This window comes from Eurosta solidaginis, chromosome 2, assembly GCF_040869045.1.
Source record: "Eurosta solidaginis isolate ZX-2024a chromosome 2, ASM4086904v1, whole genome shotgun sequence".
NCBI lineage: Eukaryota > Metazoa > Arthropoda > Insecta > Diptera > Tephritidae > Eurosta > Eurosta solidaginis.
In genome coordinates this window covers 202,654,527-202,671,617 of record NC_090320.1, presented here as the reverse complement: position 1 = coordinate 202,671,617, position 17,091 = coordinate 202,654,527, and the positions used below count along the sequence as shown (strand labels likewise).

The 17,091-nt window shown below is 41.4% G+C and overlaps 1 protein-coding gene across 1 annotated transcript; it reads right to left on the bottom strand.

Annotated features, from left to right (window-relative positions):
- Positions 1–6,232: 6,232 nt before the first annotated feature.
- On the bottom strand, positions 6,233–8,285 carry Stip1 (Stress-induced phosphoprotein 1). Its single transcript, XM_067769836.1, has 5 exons — positions 8,092–8,285; positions 7,722–8,004; positions 6,714–7,576; positions 6,406–6,638; positions 6,233–6,338 (listed from the first exon to the last, which is right to left on the bottom strand). The coding sequence occupies exons 1-5, from the start codon at positions 8,098–8,100 to the stop codon at positions 6,266–6,268; spliced, it is 1,461 nt and encodes a 486-aa protein (XP_067625937.1). The 5' UTR covers positions 8,101–8,285; the 3' UTR covers positions 6,233–6,265.
- Between the last annotated feature and the right edge of the window lie 8,806 nt (positions 8,286–17,091).

Here is a 17,091-nt window from a genome sequence, read left to right as displayed (position 1 = left end):
GCATGTGAGGGAACCTAGGAGTGTTGCCGTTTTTAAACAAAGGGGCTTAAAATAATGCAGATGTAGCAAATACCGAAGTGCAGAATTCTGAATATACAATTCTGATACGGCTAACAAGAGCCATATTAGTCTATATCAGGCATGCTTAACCAACGAAACGATATCATTTCGTTACGATAATCAACGTTAATAAACGAAACGAAGTCATTTCGTTTCGTTTATTAACGTTAAGATCGTCAAATTAACGAAATGATTTCGTTTCGTTTTCTGCCATATCCAAACGAAATCAAATCGTTTATGTTGATTATTAATTTCAAACTATGCTGGCAAAGCTGATTGATGGCGGAGTCATTAAAGGTGAAAGCATTAGCCAAGCTGATTGCAACTTTTCTCATGAATTTTGACAGTACAAACATTTCTCAGAGTATTTTTGACATTACCACCAACGAATTACACAAACAAATTACATAGAGTTTGTGTGTGTATATGCGCTCGTTGTTGCCACCTTACGGCTTCACCATGGCTATAGCATTGCCAGCACAATTCAAACATAAAGTATCACGTTTTTGTTAACGTTTTTAACGTTAACGAAAGCTTTTCGTTTCGGTTAAAAACGAGATACAATTTATCTTGATAATTTCTTTATCGATAATATTTCGAAGTGTTTCAACGGAAACGGTGGAAATTTTTTGATAAACGATTAGCTTAACGTTAAGGTGCATCCCTGGTCTATATATATATAAATCAAATTCTGTATGTGTGTATTCGCTATGGAAACGTATTTCCCACACTTCAATCATCACCAAATTTTGGTTATAGGTTCCTTCGATCAACGGGAAGGACTCCAGGGATCAGAATATAACCGCGGTAGGTATGCCTGTCTTAAGAGGCGACTAAAATACCAGATTCAAGGGGCTGTGTAGCGCAACCTTTCAGGTTGCCAGCGCAATATATAGCTTCTCCAAACCCAATTGTCAACCTCACCTATCCACGGCGAATCCTGTTTCACTAACAGAAGAGGCTCTGGCGACCCCAAGCTCCTCATGGAACGTGGGGGTGGGGAGGGAGGGATGGCCTGAAGGTTTAATGTGGCCACATAAATCGTTCCCGAGATGGTCGGGCTAGCACCTTAATGGTACTATGGTACCGGAGCGTTCCGGATTTGTATCCGGCAAAGGACCATCACATCGGTAACACTCCCCAAAGCCTTCGGGGAGCAACCTTATCGCTACAACAACAACAACAACAGCAACGGGAAGGTTTTAGGCTAAAAATAATTTCGAAATATAAAAGAGGCGTGGCACCTCCCATACAAATGGAATCTTTGGTACTGCATAACTTTGAAGGTATACATGCCAGAACAATGAAATTCAGTAAGGAGTTATATGAGGTCAATCCCTAACACCACCAAGAAAATGCGGTATTAGGAAAAAGGGGGTGTGGCACCTCCCACACAAATGGAATCTTTGGTACTGCATAACTTTGAAGGTATACATCCCAGAACATTGAAATTCAGTAAGGAGTTATATGAGGTCAATCCCTAACACCGTCAAGAAAATATGAAATTAGGAAAAAGGGGGCGTAGCACCTCCCATACAAATGGAATATATTATACTGCATATATCTGGATGTCGTAATGGTAGGATAATGAAAATTGGTAAGGAGCTATGTGACGTTAAGTCCTAACACCTCCAGTAAAATGTGGAATGGGGAAAAACTATGGCTGCCGTACAAACTTAAGTTATTTTAACACCTAAACTTTGACTGCATTGTTGAGTTTGGCTGTTATGCCTTTTGGACGTTTAGTAATCTGCCGCCGTTAAAAAAATTTGTTTGCTTCAGTCTATCTACATCTTCTATAAAAATTAAATTCTGTATGTGTGTATGTTCGCTATGGAAACGTATTTCCCACACTTCAATCCATTGCGGAACGATACAAGGTGGCAGCATAGTGACATACATACCTACAAACATAAATAAAAATTCTATGTGCTTTGTTTTTGTAAATTCGATGGACAAATGTCAAAATCGTACTGCGCAGGAAGTTGATGTATCAAATCAAATAAAAAAAGTTTATAATCAGCTGTCCCATGCTGCCACCTTGTCTCGTTCCGCCATGCTTCAATCATCAACAAATTTTGGGTATAGGTTCCTTCGATCAAATTTCAAAATTATTTTATACATTGTTTAGAATACGTTTTGGCTAAGTAAATAAATAAATGTAAGGCGCGATAACCTCCGAAGAGATTTTAAGCGGAGATTCTCTTCCAATTTGCGTCGTGCTCCTTTTTAATCTTTCCTACAAATTAGCGGGACCTACTTGTTTTATGCCGACCCCGAACGGCATCTGCAAGGCAGATGAGTTTTCACTGAGAGCTTTTCATGGCAGAAATAAATACATTCGGAGTGCTTGCCGAACACTGTCGAGGGGCGACCCCACTTAGAAAAATTTTCTTCTAATTGAAAAAAAAAACTTGTTTCTAAAATTTTGATGTTGCTTTGCCCGGGGTGTGAACCCATGGTCTTCGGTGTGGTAGGCGGAGCACGCTACCATCACAGCACATCGGCCGCGTTTTGGCTAAGAGACTTATTTTTTGTGGAATATGTTTGTAATTTTTTGCGTTTTCTTCATTTTTGTGAAATTTTCACGATTTTTAGGTAAAGGCACCATTAATCGATCACATTGGAGATGGTTATGGATATGGGTACCCCCAGCAGGTTAGGGGGTCAGAATATACCCGCGGTAGGTATGCCTGTCGTAAGAGGCGACTAAAATACCAGATTCAAGGGACTGTGTAGCGGAACCCTTCAGGTTGCTAGCGCAATATATATCTTCTCCAAACCCAATTGTCAACCTCACCTATGCGCGGCGTATCCTGTTTACGAACAGATGAGGGTCTGGCGACCACAAGCTCCTCATGGAACGTGGGGGTGGGGAGGGAGGGATGGCCTGAAGGTTTAATGTGGCCACATAAATGGTTCCCGAGATGGTCGGGCTAGCATCTTAATGGTGCTGTGTTACCGGAGCGTACCGGATCTGTATCCGGCAAGGGACCATCACATCGATAACACTCCCCAAAGCCTTCGGGGAGCAACCTTATCGCTACAACAACAACAACAACAACGCCCTGGCCGGATACAGATCCGATACGCTCCGGTACCATAGCATCATTAAGGTGCTAGCCCGACCATCTCGGGAACGATTTATGTGGCCACATTAAACCTTCAGGCCATTCCCTCCCTCCCAAGTTCCATGAGGAGCTTGGGGTTGTTGTTGTTGTTGTTGTAGCGATAAGGTTGCTCCCCGAACGCTTTGGGGAGTGTTATCGATGTGATGGTCCTTTGCCGGATACAAATCCGGTACGCTCCGGTACCATAGCACCATTAAGGTGCTAGCCCGACCATCTCGGGAACGATTTATGTGGCCACATTAAACCTTCAGGCCATTCCCTCCCTCCCTACCCCCAAGTTCCTTGAGGAGATTGGGGTCGCCAGAGCCTCGTCTGTTAGTGAAACAGGATTCGCCGCGGATAGGTGAGGTTGACAATTGGGTTTGGTGGTTGGAGTTTTCTTTAACAACAATCTTTCAAAGTCGTTTGATGTAACTTCTGGCGTGCCCCAGGGTAGCCATTTGGGTCCATTACTCTTTAACCTGTTCATTAACGACTTACCAAAGGTTATATTACATTCTAGAGTTTTTATGTATGCAGATGATGTAAAACTTTGTTACACATATCTGCCTTCGAACTTGTTCTGTTTTAATCAGCTTCAGGCCGATCTGGACTCATTTCAAAGCTGGTGTACTGCAAATTTACTTTTTTTGAATTACTCTAAATGTAAGCAAATGACTTTTCACCGTGTGAAGCCGGTCCTATCATCTTATACACTTAACGGCGACCCCTTGGAGCGGATATCTATTGCTACTGATCTAGGAGTTATTTTTGATCCGAAATTAAGTTTTACCACACATATTTCAACCGCTATAAACAAAGCAACTGGTGTATTAGGTTTTATCAAACGTTGGGCTAAAGAGTTTGATGACCCTTATTTCACAAAGATCCTTTATACCTCGCTGGTACGTCCTATTCTCGAGTACTGTTCATGTGTCTGGTCTCCGATCTATCAAATCCATGTTGATCGGATTGAGTCGGTCCAGAGACGGTTTTTAATTTTTGCATTACGAGGTCTCAACTGGGAATCAAGTACTCATCTTCCACCATACAGGAATAGACTTCTTCTAATTAATTTGCCATCTCTAGAGAATCGTAGAGTATTACTTGGCGTTATGTTCATTCACAAGCTCATCATTGGTGTGATTGACTCCCCTGACCTAATCAGTCAACTAAATTTTGCGGTTCCTGCTAGGGCGTCCAGGCATTTTGTGCCTTTTCATTTACCTCTATGCCGGCAAAATTTTGCTAGAAACAGTCCCCTGCGCCATTGGTGCTCGCGGTACAATGATTTGTATAACTGCATTGGCTTTGAATGTTCGTTTGCTGCTTTACATACTGCTATACTCTTATGTTTAGCCTGATATTTTAATTTTATTATTTCTTATACAATGCGATGTCAAATGTTTATAACATACAAATTTTCTATGTACCTTTTTTGAATTTTTTAATTTTAAGAATGGCTCTGTATTTTACATATATATCTGTCTATTACAATAATTAGTCGACCGCTTTGTGTTTGCGTCGACTTTAAATAAATAAATAAATAAAATAAAAATACCAAATCGTTCCCCAGATGGTCGGGCTGGTGCCTTTATAATGCTTGTTACCGGAACGTACCGGATTTGCATCCGGCAAAGAACCATCAACATCGATAACACTCTTCTTCGGGGAGTGTCCTTATCGCTACCACAACAACAACAACCACATGCCTGGTTGGCTAAAATTTACACCAAATGTCTGATGTTGCAAGTCCGCGAAGTGAAGTAATGGTGGAAAAGTGGAGATATGTGCATAAGAAAACAGCCGTTCATTCCTGATGAGCATAACCGGACCCTCAGACAAATCCATGATGAGTCGCCACAGGTTTTTGTGAATACTTGCCCGGTGAACTTTGTTCTAAATGTCGAAAACCCGAAACTCGCAGATGAGGAAAGGAATCCATCCAGGGAAAAGGACGCCACTTCGGCTACGATTGGGATGCTGTACTAGAGGCCCGGTACCAGAGTAGATTTTCTTTACTTAATATGTACTCGCCTTGTCCATTCGCATAGAGTTTTGGCCCAGCGAATGCAGGAAGGTTATGTAACCCGAAACATCTCCACTCTAGTTAACATCCCTCCGACATCAACGATCGCATTAGAAGTAATCCCTCCCCCAGCGGGTTAGTAGGGGTGGGGTGGTAAAGGTACTTTGTTACCGGAACGTACTGGATCTATATCCAGCACCAAAGGACCATCAACATAGATACCACTCTTCAAAACCTTCGGGGAGTTTCTTTATCGTTAATACATCAATATTTTTTTATTTTTCAAAGCATATAAACCACTTTCTAACCATTACAAATAGTCGATTATCGCTCAGCGGTCGACTACCTACTGCGATCGACAATCGCAATATGCGCCTATATCTTCTCCAATTGCCAACATCACCTACATGCGGCGAGGCTTTGGCGACCCCAAGTTACACATGGAACTATAGGTGAGAGGCGTTGTGGCAGAGAAGATTCAAGCCATATTGACAATATTGAACTGTTCCCGAGATGGTCGAACTTGTACCTAAATGGTGCTTGTTACCGGGCCATCAACATCGATAACACTTTCCAAAACCTTTGGGGAGTGTTTTTATTGCTAAAAAAACACCAACAACCCCATTAAAAATTAATATCGCAAACTTTGAACTTTTTAAGTGTTTTATTTCAATTGAAGGAATTACAATTTTTGCGCAAATACTTAATTTAAAACTAAACGACTATTATTTTATAAAGTACGGAAAACTCATAGAAAGCCATATAAAAAGTAAATAAATCTAAGACTGGTTTGCAGATAGTTTTTATATGTATGTAAAAAAAATGAAAAGCATAGGCCAACCAGAATAAGTGTTATTCTTCTTGTTTTACATATATTTTATATAGTTTGCATACTTTGAGTTTTTTTTTTATGTTAAGAGGACTCCGAAATGCACTGTTCCTTAATTGGTGCGAATTTTGTTTTTTTTTTTTGCAAACGTTTGCAATGCAATAGACGTTAACTTATTTTTGTTCTTTTATTTCGCTTGATATATTTCCTTTCTTCTTGTTTAGGCAAAATGGTTATTTAATGTATTTGGATAATTCCCGCCTCAATAAGTTTCATTATTTTATCAGCTATCGCTGGATTTTGAAGATGACTGTAATAAAAATTTGCAGTCGGTTTTAAGTAAACAATAGAAGCTTGAAACAATTGAATTAACTTACTCTTTAGCCGCTTTGGGATCAGTTTGCATTTGATCCAGAATAACGCGCATAGCGGGATCTTTCAAAATTTGTTGTACTTCTGGATCCCCCATTGCGTTCTTCATTACCTCTTCAGGACTACGATGATACGACATCGAACACACGCGATATCCTTCGAGTGCTTCAGCATTTTGAGGATCAATTTCCAAAGCTTTTGAGTAAGCTGCCGCTGCCTTTGACGATTTTTGCATGCCCTACGTGTGTATGCAACAAAGATATTTATTTTACAACTCGAACAAAACTACTTCTAATATAAAGTGATTACAAACCTGTAAAATTTTTCCCTTTCGAATGTAGCCCTTAATAAACTTATCATCCAATTGAATACATGTCTCACAATCTTTAAGACCAAGATCGAAAGCAGCCAATTTAGTATAGCATGCGGCACGATTGCTGTATAGCTTAGGATCGTCAGGATTGCGCCTAATTGCCTCAGAGTAATGCTTCACTGCACCACTGTAATCACCCTTTTTAAATAATTCATTACCTTTGTCCTTCTCAATCTCAGCTAATTCGGGATTTATGTAAGCGCGTCTTTCCTCCTCCTTTATTTTAGCTTCAACCTCACTGAGCGCAGTCTTAATCTCTGGTGTTCGATGTTCAGACATGGCTTTTTCAAAGTAAATTTTTGCTTGCTTATAATCCTCCATCTTACGATACGAATTACCTATACGTGCTAGCGCTTTTGCAATTAATTTGAAATCCGCACGATTTTCACGACCAACTTCAATGCCTTTCTCACATTCCTTTATACACTCATGATATTGTTTACGCTCAAAATAAACTGCTGCGATATTGTTGTGAAAGGTTATATCGGTCGGATCATGTTCCAGTGCAGAATGATAATGCTTCATAGCCGTATCGAAATCTTTCTTCTTATATGCAGCATTACCCGCCTCTTTTTCCTTCTTTGCGAAATACTTTTTACGCTCTTCTCCGCTCATTGCATTGACATCTGGCTCAGCTGGTTTGGGTGGTTCTGCTTTTTTGGGCTCCTGTGTCTTAGGTGGCGGCGAATGAGGATCTACATCCATTGGCGTTGGGAAACGCCCTTGCATCGCTTGTAAAACTATGGAAGTGACTTCTTGTATACCCTGATGTAGTACCGCATTTTGAGGATCGTGCTTTAAGCCTACCATATAAACAATATATGTAAATATTTATGTGTATAATTTACTGCTAGAGTTATTAACATTCTGCAATTGGGTAACCCCGGCAATCCGCCCTTCATGTTGTGTTGACTTTTTAGTGTCATGATTCACCACCCCGATACTCACCTTCCTCGTAAGCTTCCATTGCAGCTCGATAATTTTTCAAACCGGTCGCTGCAGCTCCCTTACGCGAGTATCCTTTCGGCCATGTCGGATTTAAGGCTATGGTTTTCTCTGCATCTTCTAAAGCTTTATCATATTTACCAGCTTTTGCGTATGCGGCCGATCTGTTGCTATAAAGCACATGATTTTTATCATCTAGTGCAATAGCCTCCGTATATGCAGCGATCGCTTCATCATAATTATCAGCATTAAGTGCGCGATTTCCTTTTTCCTTAAGTTCATTCACCTGCAATGCAATATTAAGCACGGTTTTCACATTCCTACTCAAAAGATTTCGATTTTCGCAATGTATAATTCCAAACTCCTTTCTTACCTTGTCCATTTCTGATTTGAGTTATTCAAATATTTTTAAGGCGTAAATTTATCACGCAAACTATTTAAAATATAATTGCGTTATATTCAATTAATAATTTCACTTGGAAAACGTGCTGCACCAAAGTTTTTCTGGTCTGCAAATATGAACTTGCGAGTCTTCTAGAAGCTGAAAGAAACACACTGAAATCACAAGTGACAACTCGAAAATTTGCGCCAGGGTTGCAAATAATTTTTTTATGGAAACTTGCCGGTCACTCCAAAACTGGAATGGTCGCCTTAGGCGGCGCCAGATATAATTTAAGTCGTATGCGATAAGTCCATGCAACAAAAATAATAGGCGGACTATCGGATATAATAGTCGATGATGGAAAACACGTTTCGGCACCCGTCAATGACGAAATAAGAATGGCAATGTCCGGCTTAAAAATCAGGCTGCGAAACTAAACCGTGATGGTACAATCTATTATAAGAGCGTACAATTCATTGTAAATTTTACCAAGTAGCGCAACTAACAGCTGATCGGTGAAAATTCGCACATTCACACGCACAGTTCTCGACTTAGTTTCAAAACAAAACTTTAGATTATTTAATTCAAATTTTAAAGTGAGATAATCCTTACATATTTATGTATACAGAATATATATGACGTTTTTATTGTTATTTAAACAATCGTTTTATTTATATTAAAGCTTTTATCATTTTTTTTTTTTAACTTCGAAAAATCTCCGAACACCATTCCTTCATTATATGACATTCGACTGCCTAGTCCACTGCCTTCCACTCTATTCGCAACATAACCTCTACTTAAGCTGCCAAACTATATAGTAAACAATGGTACAATTACAGTAAAAGTCTAGTTGAGGGGTCGAATGCTAATACGCGTCAAAATATATTGAGAGAGGTGTCAAAAGACGCGTATTGACCTCGGCAACAATAATCCGAAGGAGGAAAAGAAAAATTGTATATCTGTCCGGAGGTATTTGCAGTTAAATTTGGCGATTTTCATGTGGTTGTTGTAAAGTGTTCCCCAAAAAAAATTGTGAACATAAGTGTTTTGCGCGGATATAATTTTGGTCTCCAAACCGGTGTTGGACCCATTCACGGTAATTTTTTATAAGCGCGGCCGAAGGCCGCCAACGCAAAAAGGTGTTCTGTGAAAAATACTATGGATCCCACCCCCGGTTTAGGAGGGACCCGCGGGTAATTTTTCGGTTTTTCGTTAATATCTTTTGAACGAGTTTAAATTTTTAATACCGATATCAAGACGCGTCGTTTGACACCTCTCTCGATATTTTTAGTAGTGTATTAGCGGTCGACTCCTCAACTAGACTTTTACCACAATTACTGGCGTATGCTGAAAATATTATTATTATTGGCCTAAACGCTAGCGGTGTAAGTTCTGCCTTCTCTGGATTACATAAAGAAGCAAAAAAAGTTGGTCGACGAAGCACTTGCTGTTTTTCAGAAAAAAATTGACACATTGGCATCCAATTCACTGTTGACGCATATAAATTCGAGACTGTTAAGTATTTCGTCTATGTGTGAACCAGTATTAACAGCAAAAAATAATATCAGCCTAGAAATCAAACGGAGAAAACCCGTTTCCAACAAGTACTAATTTGGACTGAGTAGTCGTCTCTCGATGAAAAAAAAAAATTACGCTTTACGAGTCGCTCATCGTACCTGTCCTGATGCATGTCTCGGAATCATGGGCGGTGTAGAGAGAAGATGAGATTACTCTTAGAGTGTTCGAGAGAAAAGTTCTCCGAAAGATTCATAGCCCTGTTCGTGACGCCGATGAGTATCGAAGGAGCTAAATTTAAAGTTGACTAGAATTTAACCCTGCCACCAAATAGGATAAATATAATAAGAGCCACCAGTCTGCTCCGAGTGGAGAGTAACTCGCTGGAAATTAAAAAAAAATTGATGGCTAATGTTTTCTATGAGGGACATTTTTATTTGTCTCGCATTTATCCATGTCGTGTAGGCAAAGAGGATAAATATAATAAGAGCCGTCACTTGTTATTTTTTAGGCATTTACTCGATGTAAACTATGAGGTAGTCGCTACTTTTGTTTTATGTGGGACATTGAATTGCCTTCCATTTATCCATGCGGTGTTGTCACTTTATGCAAACGTGTTTTTTGGAAAGATAATTAATTAATTAATTAAATACAGTCGAAAAAAAAACACAAATGCCCCACGAAAATGTATAAAGACATTTATGCACATCTCGCAAAAAAAAAAAACCTGCGATTACCCTAACCAAATCCGCCAAGGATGGGGTGCGGAAGAAGAGCGCTTTTGATGGAAATCCGTCAAATCAATCTTCAGCACTCTAAGGCTGCTTCCGCAAATTTGTTGATCTGCCTTGAAAAAGGCGAAGTGGATATAATCCTTGTCCAGGAGCCGTGGCTGAGTAGTAACGGCAGTAAGATTTCTGGATTAAGGACTGGAAAATTCAACACCTTGGTGCATGGGGAGGCAAGTAGGCCTAGATCCTGTGTTCTTGTTAAAAAAGAGATTAAAGCTTTTATTCTCTCTAATTTCAGCAATGGTGACGTAACCACGGTCTGCCTCGAGCGAGGAAGTAATGAAATGTGGGTGGTCTCAGCGTACATGCCCCACGGGGACGTAGTGGGACCACCACCTGCGATACTGGGTGAAATCACCGCTGAACCAAGGCGGAGAGGTGTTGGCGTGATCATCGGTGCCGATGCTAATGCCCATCATAGCATTTGGGGAAGCTCGGATACCAACACTAGAGGTGAGTCTTTATTTACTTTTATTGTAGATGAGGGAATTTGTGTATGTAATTGGGGGAATGACCCGACTTTTATTACTGCAGTAAGGGAGGAGGTCCTGGACCTTACCCTGGTTAGTAGAGAACTGGAATGTCGGATATCTGGATGGAGGGTTCTTAACGAGCACTCCTTCTCTGATCACCGATATATTCAGTTCTCAGTGAACGAAGAACGTCCCGGTAAAATTTCTTTTAGGAACCCTAAAAGTACTAACTGGGACTTGTATTGTAGGAAGCTGGGAGAGCTACTGCCTGCGGTGCCTATCATTAGTTCGGGCCTGTCCGAATCTGAGATAGACGTTCTGGTGGAAAACTTCACCTCGGCAAGCAATAGCGCATTTCAGCTGTCCTGCCCATTGAAAACTTACAGGGGGAAGGGCAAGCCGCCCTGGTGGTCGGATACTCTTGACGACCTAAGAGCGTCCAGTCGGCGGCTCTTCAACAGAGCCAGGAGGAGTAAATTACCCTCGGACTGGGAGCTCTATAAGGTGAGTCTGGGGATTTATAAATATGAAATAAGGATAGCCAAGCGAGATGCATGGCGAAGCTTCTGCGAAAACGTAGAAGGCTTCAATGAATCCGCGAGATTTAGGAAAATACTCTCTAGGAACCCCGCTCCTCTGGGGTATCTGAGAGATGATGGTGGGGACTGGTCGATGAGTAGCGAGGAGTCCCTAAGGCTTTTACTGGACAATCATTTTCCCGATGTCCCAGTTGCGCAGGGATCTTCGCCTGCATGGTCGGCGGTCGTTGGCCATGCAGAAGTGCCTGCCATTCCAATACGGGAAAGTCAAATAACCTGGGCTATAGGGTCGTTCAAGCCCTATAAGTCTCCGGGCCCGGATGGAATCATTCCTGTGCAGCTTCAAAGGTCTTTGGGGATTTCCTGCCGCTGGTTGGCCATCATATATACTAACTGCCTCAGGCTTAACTATATCCCGAAGTCTTGGCACACGGTTAGGGTTATTTTCATTCCGAAGGCCGGCAGAAGCTCTCATGTATCACCTAAGGATTTCAGGCCAATCAGTCTCTCGTCGTTTCTTCTTAAGACGTTTGAGCGGTTGATTGACCTGTACCTACGGGAAAGGATACCTCGGGGGTTGCTGTCGGCTTCACAACATGCGTACTGCAAGGGCAGATCAACGGAAACGGCTCTCCATTCGATTGTAAAGCAAATAGAGGGGTCCCTAGAACACAAAGAGTATGCTTTGGGTGCCTTTCTAGACATCGAGGGAGCTTTTAACAATGTCTTACCGGGGGCAATCGAAAGAGCTCTGGTGGGTCTAGGAGTCGAGGCGGCTCTGGTTGAATTTATTAGCAAACTTCTATGCGGCAGAATTGTCGCAGCGGAGTGGGGAAGGGCCATAATTAAGAGGAAGGTGTGCAGGGGCACGCCACAGGGGGGTGTCCTATCTCCTCTCCTCTGGGTTGTGGTAGTCAACGAGCTTCTTGTGGAGCTGGAAGCCAATGGTTGTCGGGTGGTTGCCTATGCAGATGACCTCGCTATCCTAGTCAGAGGCAAATTTCTGGGCGCCCTGCGCGATGTTCTTCAGGGCTACCTGGATACTGTGGCTAGGTGGGCTGAATCATGTGGATTGGCGGTCAACCCGGGAAAAACGGAATTGGTCCTTTTCACAAGAAGATATAAGATGCCCGATTTCAGAACTCCCTCGATTGGAGGGGTACCGTTGGTACTTTCTGATAGGGTTAAATATTTGGGGATTGGTTTGGACAAGAAACTGTCCTGGAGACCCAATGTGGAAGATCGGGCCAGCAAGGCCGCCATTGCCTTGTACTGCTGCAGAGGAGCTATCGGAAAGAGATGGGGACTCTCGCCAAGAATAGTACACTGGCTTTATGAGATGGTGGTCAAACCGATTCTGCTATATGGGGTGCTGGTCTGGTGGAAAGCACTGGACACGGCGAGCACCTCCAACATGTTAGTGTCAGTGCAACGGACGGCGCTGATCGGTATACGTGGCGCTCTCAGAACAACACCTACCCTGGCACTGAACGTCATGCTGAACATATACCCAGTAGATATTGCGGGAAAGGCGGCCGCGGCAAGGTCGTTGGTCAGGCTTCGTGATATGGGATATAGACTTTCTGACCGCGGACACTCTAGCCTTCTTACCAGTTTCGACTTCATCCCGGACAGAACGGACTACTGTTTGCCGATAACTGCTCCCTATACAACCTTCACCCCAGTTATTCCAGAGAGAGAGGATTGGGGAAGAGGAATTATCTGGGGCATGGGACCGGTTAACTTGTTCACGGATGGGTCAAGGCTGGATGGAAAGGTTGGTGGGGGGTCTTTTGTCAAGAGCTAAATTTAAGCCGCAAGTTTAAGTTGGCTGATCACTGCAGTGTATTCCAAGCGGAAATTGCTGCGATTAAGGATGCGGTGGATGGAATGCTATCCAGTGATACCACGGTTAGGGAATTTAACATCTACTCTGATAGCCAAGCGGCTATCAAGGCCTTGAGCTCAACTACAGTGCGATCGAGGGTGGCCTGGGAGTGCCTGACCTCGCTTGCGATTGCATCGAATTATTTTACAATTAAGATTATCTGAGTCCCGGGCCATAGTGATATCCCGGGTAACTGTCAAGCGGATCTCTTAGCCCGCATCGGTACAACTGAACCGGATGAAGATGGCTGTAGGGATTTCGGGATCCCGCTGGCCACCTGTGGATTGCTCCTCCATAGCTGGGCCTCGAATCAGCTCAGCAAACGTTGGGCGGATACCACGTCTTGCAGGGTAGCAAGATCTTTCTGGCCAAAAGTGGATGGCAGGAGGTCTGCTGAAATAATTGGGTTCACTAAGGCTCACCTATCAATGGTCAATGGGGTGTTGACAGGGCACTGTCCCATGGGTATCCATGCGGTACGTCTCAATATACTGGAAACTCCATCCTGCTGCAGCTGTATGGAGGATGATGAGGTGGAATCACCAAATCACTTTATGCTTGATTGTCCAGCTTTTGCCAGAATTAGGCGAAAGTACTTTGGTCGCGACTCACTTGGATCTCCCGAGGATATATCCAAAGTTGAGATCGGTATCATTCGGAGCTTTATCGTTGCTACCCAACGATTCTCTAAGTAGCTAGATCTAAGTCACCGTTATTTTTGGTGTATGTGGTATCACAACGGACCTTCGTGTTGTCCAAGTGAGCTATCCTCATCAGGGCAGCTACCACCTAACCTATCCTATCCTATCCTAACCAAAAACATTATGCAAAGTAACGAGTGACGTCTCTTATTATATTTATCCTCTTTGCTGCCACTACGACCGCTAAAGCTGAGGTGAGTAGTCAAATTTTATGTCATCGAACAAAGTGGCAAGGTTAAACTCTAATCAAATTTAGTTTAAATTCGCACTGAACCCTTGGTGCTATCAAATTCTGCAAGTGAAACTGTTTTCCTACTTTTTGGTACTTTTCAAACGCTTTTCACAATTTAAAACTGCATTTTACCAAATGCTTTTCATACAGATGCGTTTAACACAATCCTATCAATATGAGTAAATTCCACATATTTTTACGGAGGGCGGCAGATCGAGCGACACTAGCGACATGAAAAAGTAACCATCTTCAAACTTTTGTTGCAAGCAAAGCACAAGAAGAAGAAATTGACGTTTGATTTGGACTAGGATGTTTTCACGTTTTGCAAGTGAAATTATTTTTCCCACTTATTGGTACTTTCCAAAAATTTTCTCAGTTAAAAACTGCAATTTAACAAATGAAAACAACACATAATATGTTTGCAAGTATTTTTCTTTTATAACAGTGCTTCGAGAAATTTTGTATGTGAATGGACAAGGCGAAATAAACTTCAATTGCCAAGTCGGAAGTTCCTTTATATTTACAAACGCAACAACTTGGTTGATTGTGGCGATGTTACTCACATGCATTGCGTTGAGCGTTTTACTGCCATCCATTGTATTTCGACATTCGGCCGTTTTTTCGTTATTTTTTCTGACAAATGAAAATCTCGTTTTTTTTGAAAATTTTGTGCCTAAAAACACAACTACGATCAACTTTCTTGTGAAAAAATGAACCATCAGAGACCGAAATAATTTTCCCGTGTTATTTGCATTGTTTTTACTGTTAAAAATGCAAATGCAAATTTTTAAACATAAACAAAAACATGCCACACTCATTAATTTTGGGAATAGTGGTATCGCCTTCTCATGGTAGAAATTGTATTTTGAAGTGCGGATAAACTTTCGTTTTTCCAGCTTGGAATCCAGGGGCCCTATTCAGTAACTATGAGTTTTGAAATGTACATTTTTCTTTCATACAAATTATATGAAGAAAAAGTGTACATTTTAAAACTCACAGTTACTGAATAGGGCCCCAGAACAAAATAAAGTAGTTTCATATAGGTATAACGAACGAAAACTGAGATAATCTCGTTATATGTAAACTAGGTTTTATAATATACCCGCGGCAGGTATACCTGCCATAAGAGGCGACTACAAAACCCAAATGATTCAAGGGGGTGTGTAGCGCAACCATTTCAGGAGCATGCCAGCGCAGTTTATTTAGTTTCATTAACTATAGCGACTCGAAGTTCCTCATGGAACTAGGGGTGGGGGCAGAGGGGACTAACAGTGTCAATGTCGTTATATTGAATCGTTCCCGAGGTGGTTGGGCTTGTACCTTGTTGGCTCATCCCTACCGCAACAAAACACTTTTGTTGAGATCGTCAAAATCTGGGTTTTGGTGTTAGGCGAAAGGAATGGAGAGAAACCATAAAACTTTGCAATTCTCGTGTGTGTGCACATACCCAGCCCAATTCTTAACAAAAATTCCGTGCGAGTTTTTTCCCTTCTCCCATTCCTCGTATTCTAAATAAAAATTCCTTGTGAGTTTTTTCACTTCTCCCTTTCCTCCTATTCTGAACAATGTTCGAAAAAGCGGAAACCGATTATGGGAGAAAAGTAGGTATTATGAATGTGATGGAGAGAGAGATTTCTCTGCCATTTCATAGGAGTTTTTTCACTAGTTCAATTAAAGGGAATGTATCAAAATAGTTAAAGGAAAATGAGTATTTTAAGAAAGAACACTTATTTGTACAAATTTGTACTAAAATATGTATGTAATTACATTCTACCACAATATTCTCACTGTTAATACAACAAAAACAACAATATTCTTTATTTGAAGTCGAAAAATATATCATAAGCAACGGAAGAGCTCTTCGCATATTTGATGCAGCCATCCAGAAATTGCACAAGGATTTTTTAAGAAGGCTTAAATAGATTTTGGCATATGGCGAAAGGCGAACTCAACTCAACTTGGCCGCCAGAAAATTGCTTTGCAGAATGAATGCAGGCAACTCCGGCGGATTTGTTTATCCCGCCGGTCTTCTTATGCTCCTCTGTTGATGTTGCTGTGGTACCAATTCATTACTCATTTCAGTGAATACCACATGAAATGCAATAATGTGCATTGTTTATACCTTATTTCTTAATTTCAAACAAATTGACAACAATAATTAAACTTTACAATTTTTTAAACAAAATAAGAAATGCGCAACGAAATTTCAATTGACAAAACAGCTGACTTCGAAAATTCGAAATTCCTATTCCCCAATTATTCTTCTCCATAGGAGAAAAGAATTGGAGGAATTTTTCTGCGGGAATAAAAAAATCCGCGAGAACAAAATTCCACGAGAATATTTAGAATTGGTCCGACCATGTTACAATAATTGTAAAGGCCCGAACACATAAGTATAACCTATTTTGACAATCTCCATACAAACACAAGCTATCAGTGCAGCATCGTGCGCTGACAGAGGAGTTGGCTGCATGTGTTTGTATGGGGATCGTCAAATAGGTTATTCTTATGTGTTCGGGCCTTAACTCATAATTGGGTAGTAGTCAGTGAGGTATCAAAAGACGAGTATTAATCTCGAGAACAATATTCCGAAGGTGAAAAAGAAAAATTTTATTTCTGTCCGGAGATATTTGCAGTTGAAGTTGGCGATTTTCATGTGGTTGTTGTTGTGTTTGTACCTACAAAAAAAATTGTGCATCACCGTGGCGGTAGCCACGGTTATACCACACACCTGGACTTGGCATGGCGTAGCCCAGGGTTATTTTTTATAAGCGCGGCATAAGGCCGCCAACGCAGAAAGGTGTTCTGCGCAAAAATACTATGGATCCCACCCTCGGTTTCGGAAGTACCCG

Excerpts from the sequence above, each read along its gene's own strand:
- Stip1 (XM_067769836.1), bottom strand. Across the intron at positions 6,639-6,713 it reads GAAAGGGAAAAATTTTACAG|GGCATGCAAAAATCGTCAAA; the intron begins GTTTGTAATCAC and ends ATACACACGTAG. Across the intron at positions 6,339-6,405 it reads GATCCCAAAGCGGCTAAAGA|TCATCTTCAAAATCCAGCGA; the intron begins GTAAGTTAATTC and ends TTTTTATTACAG.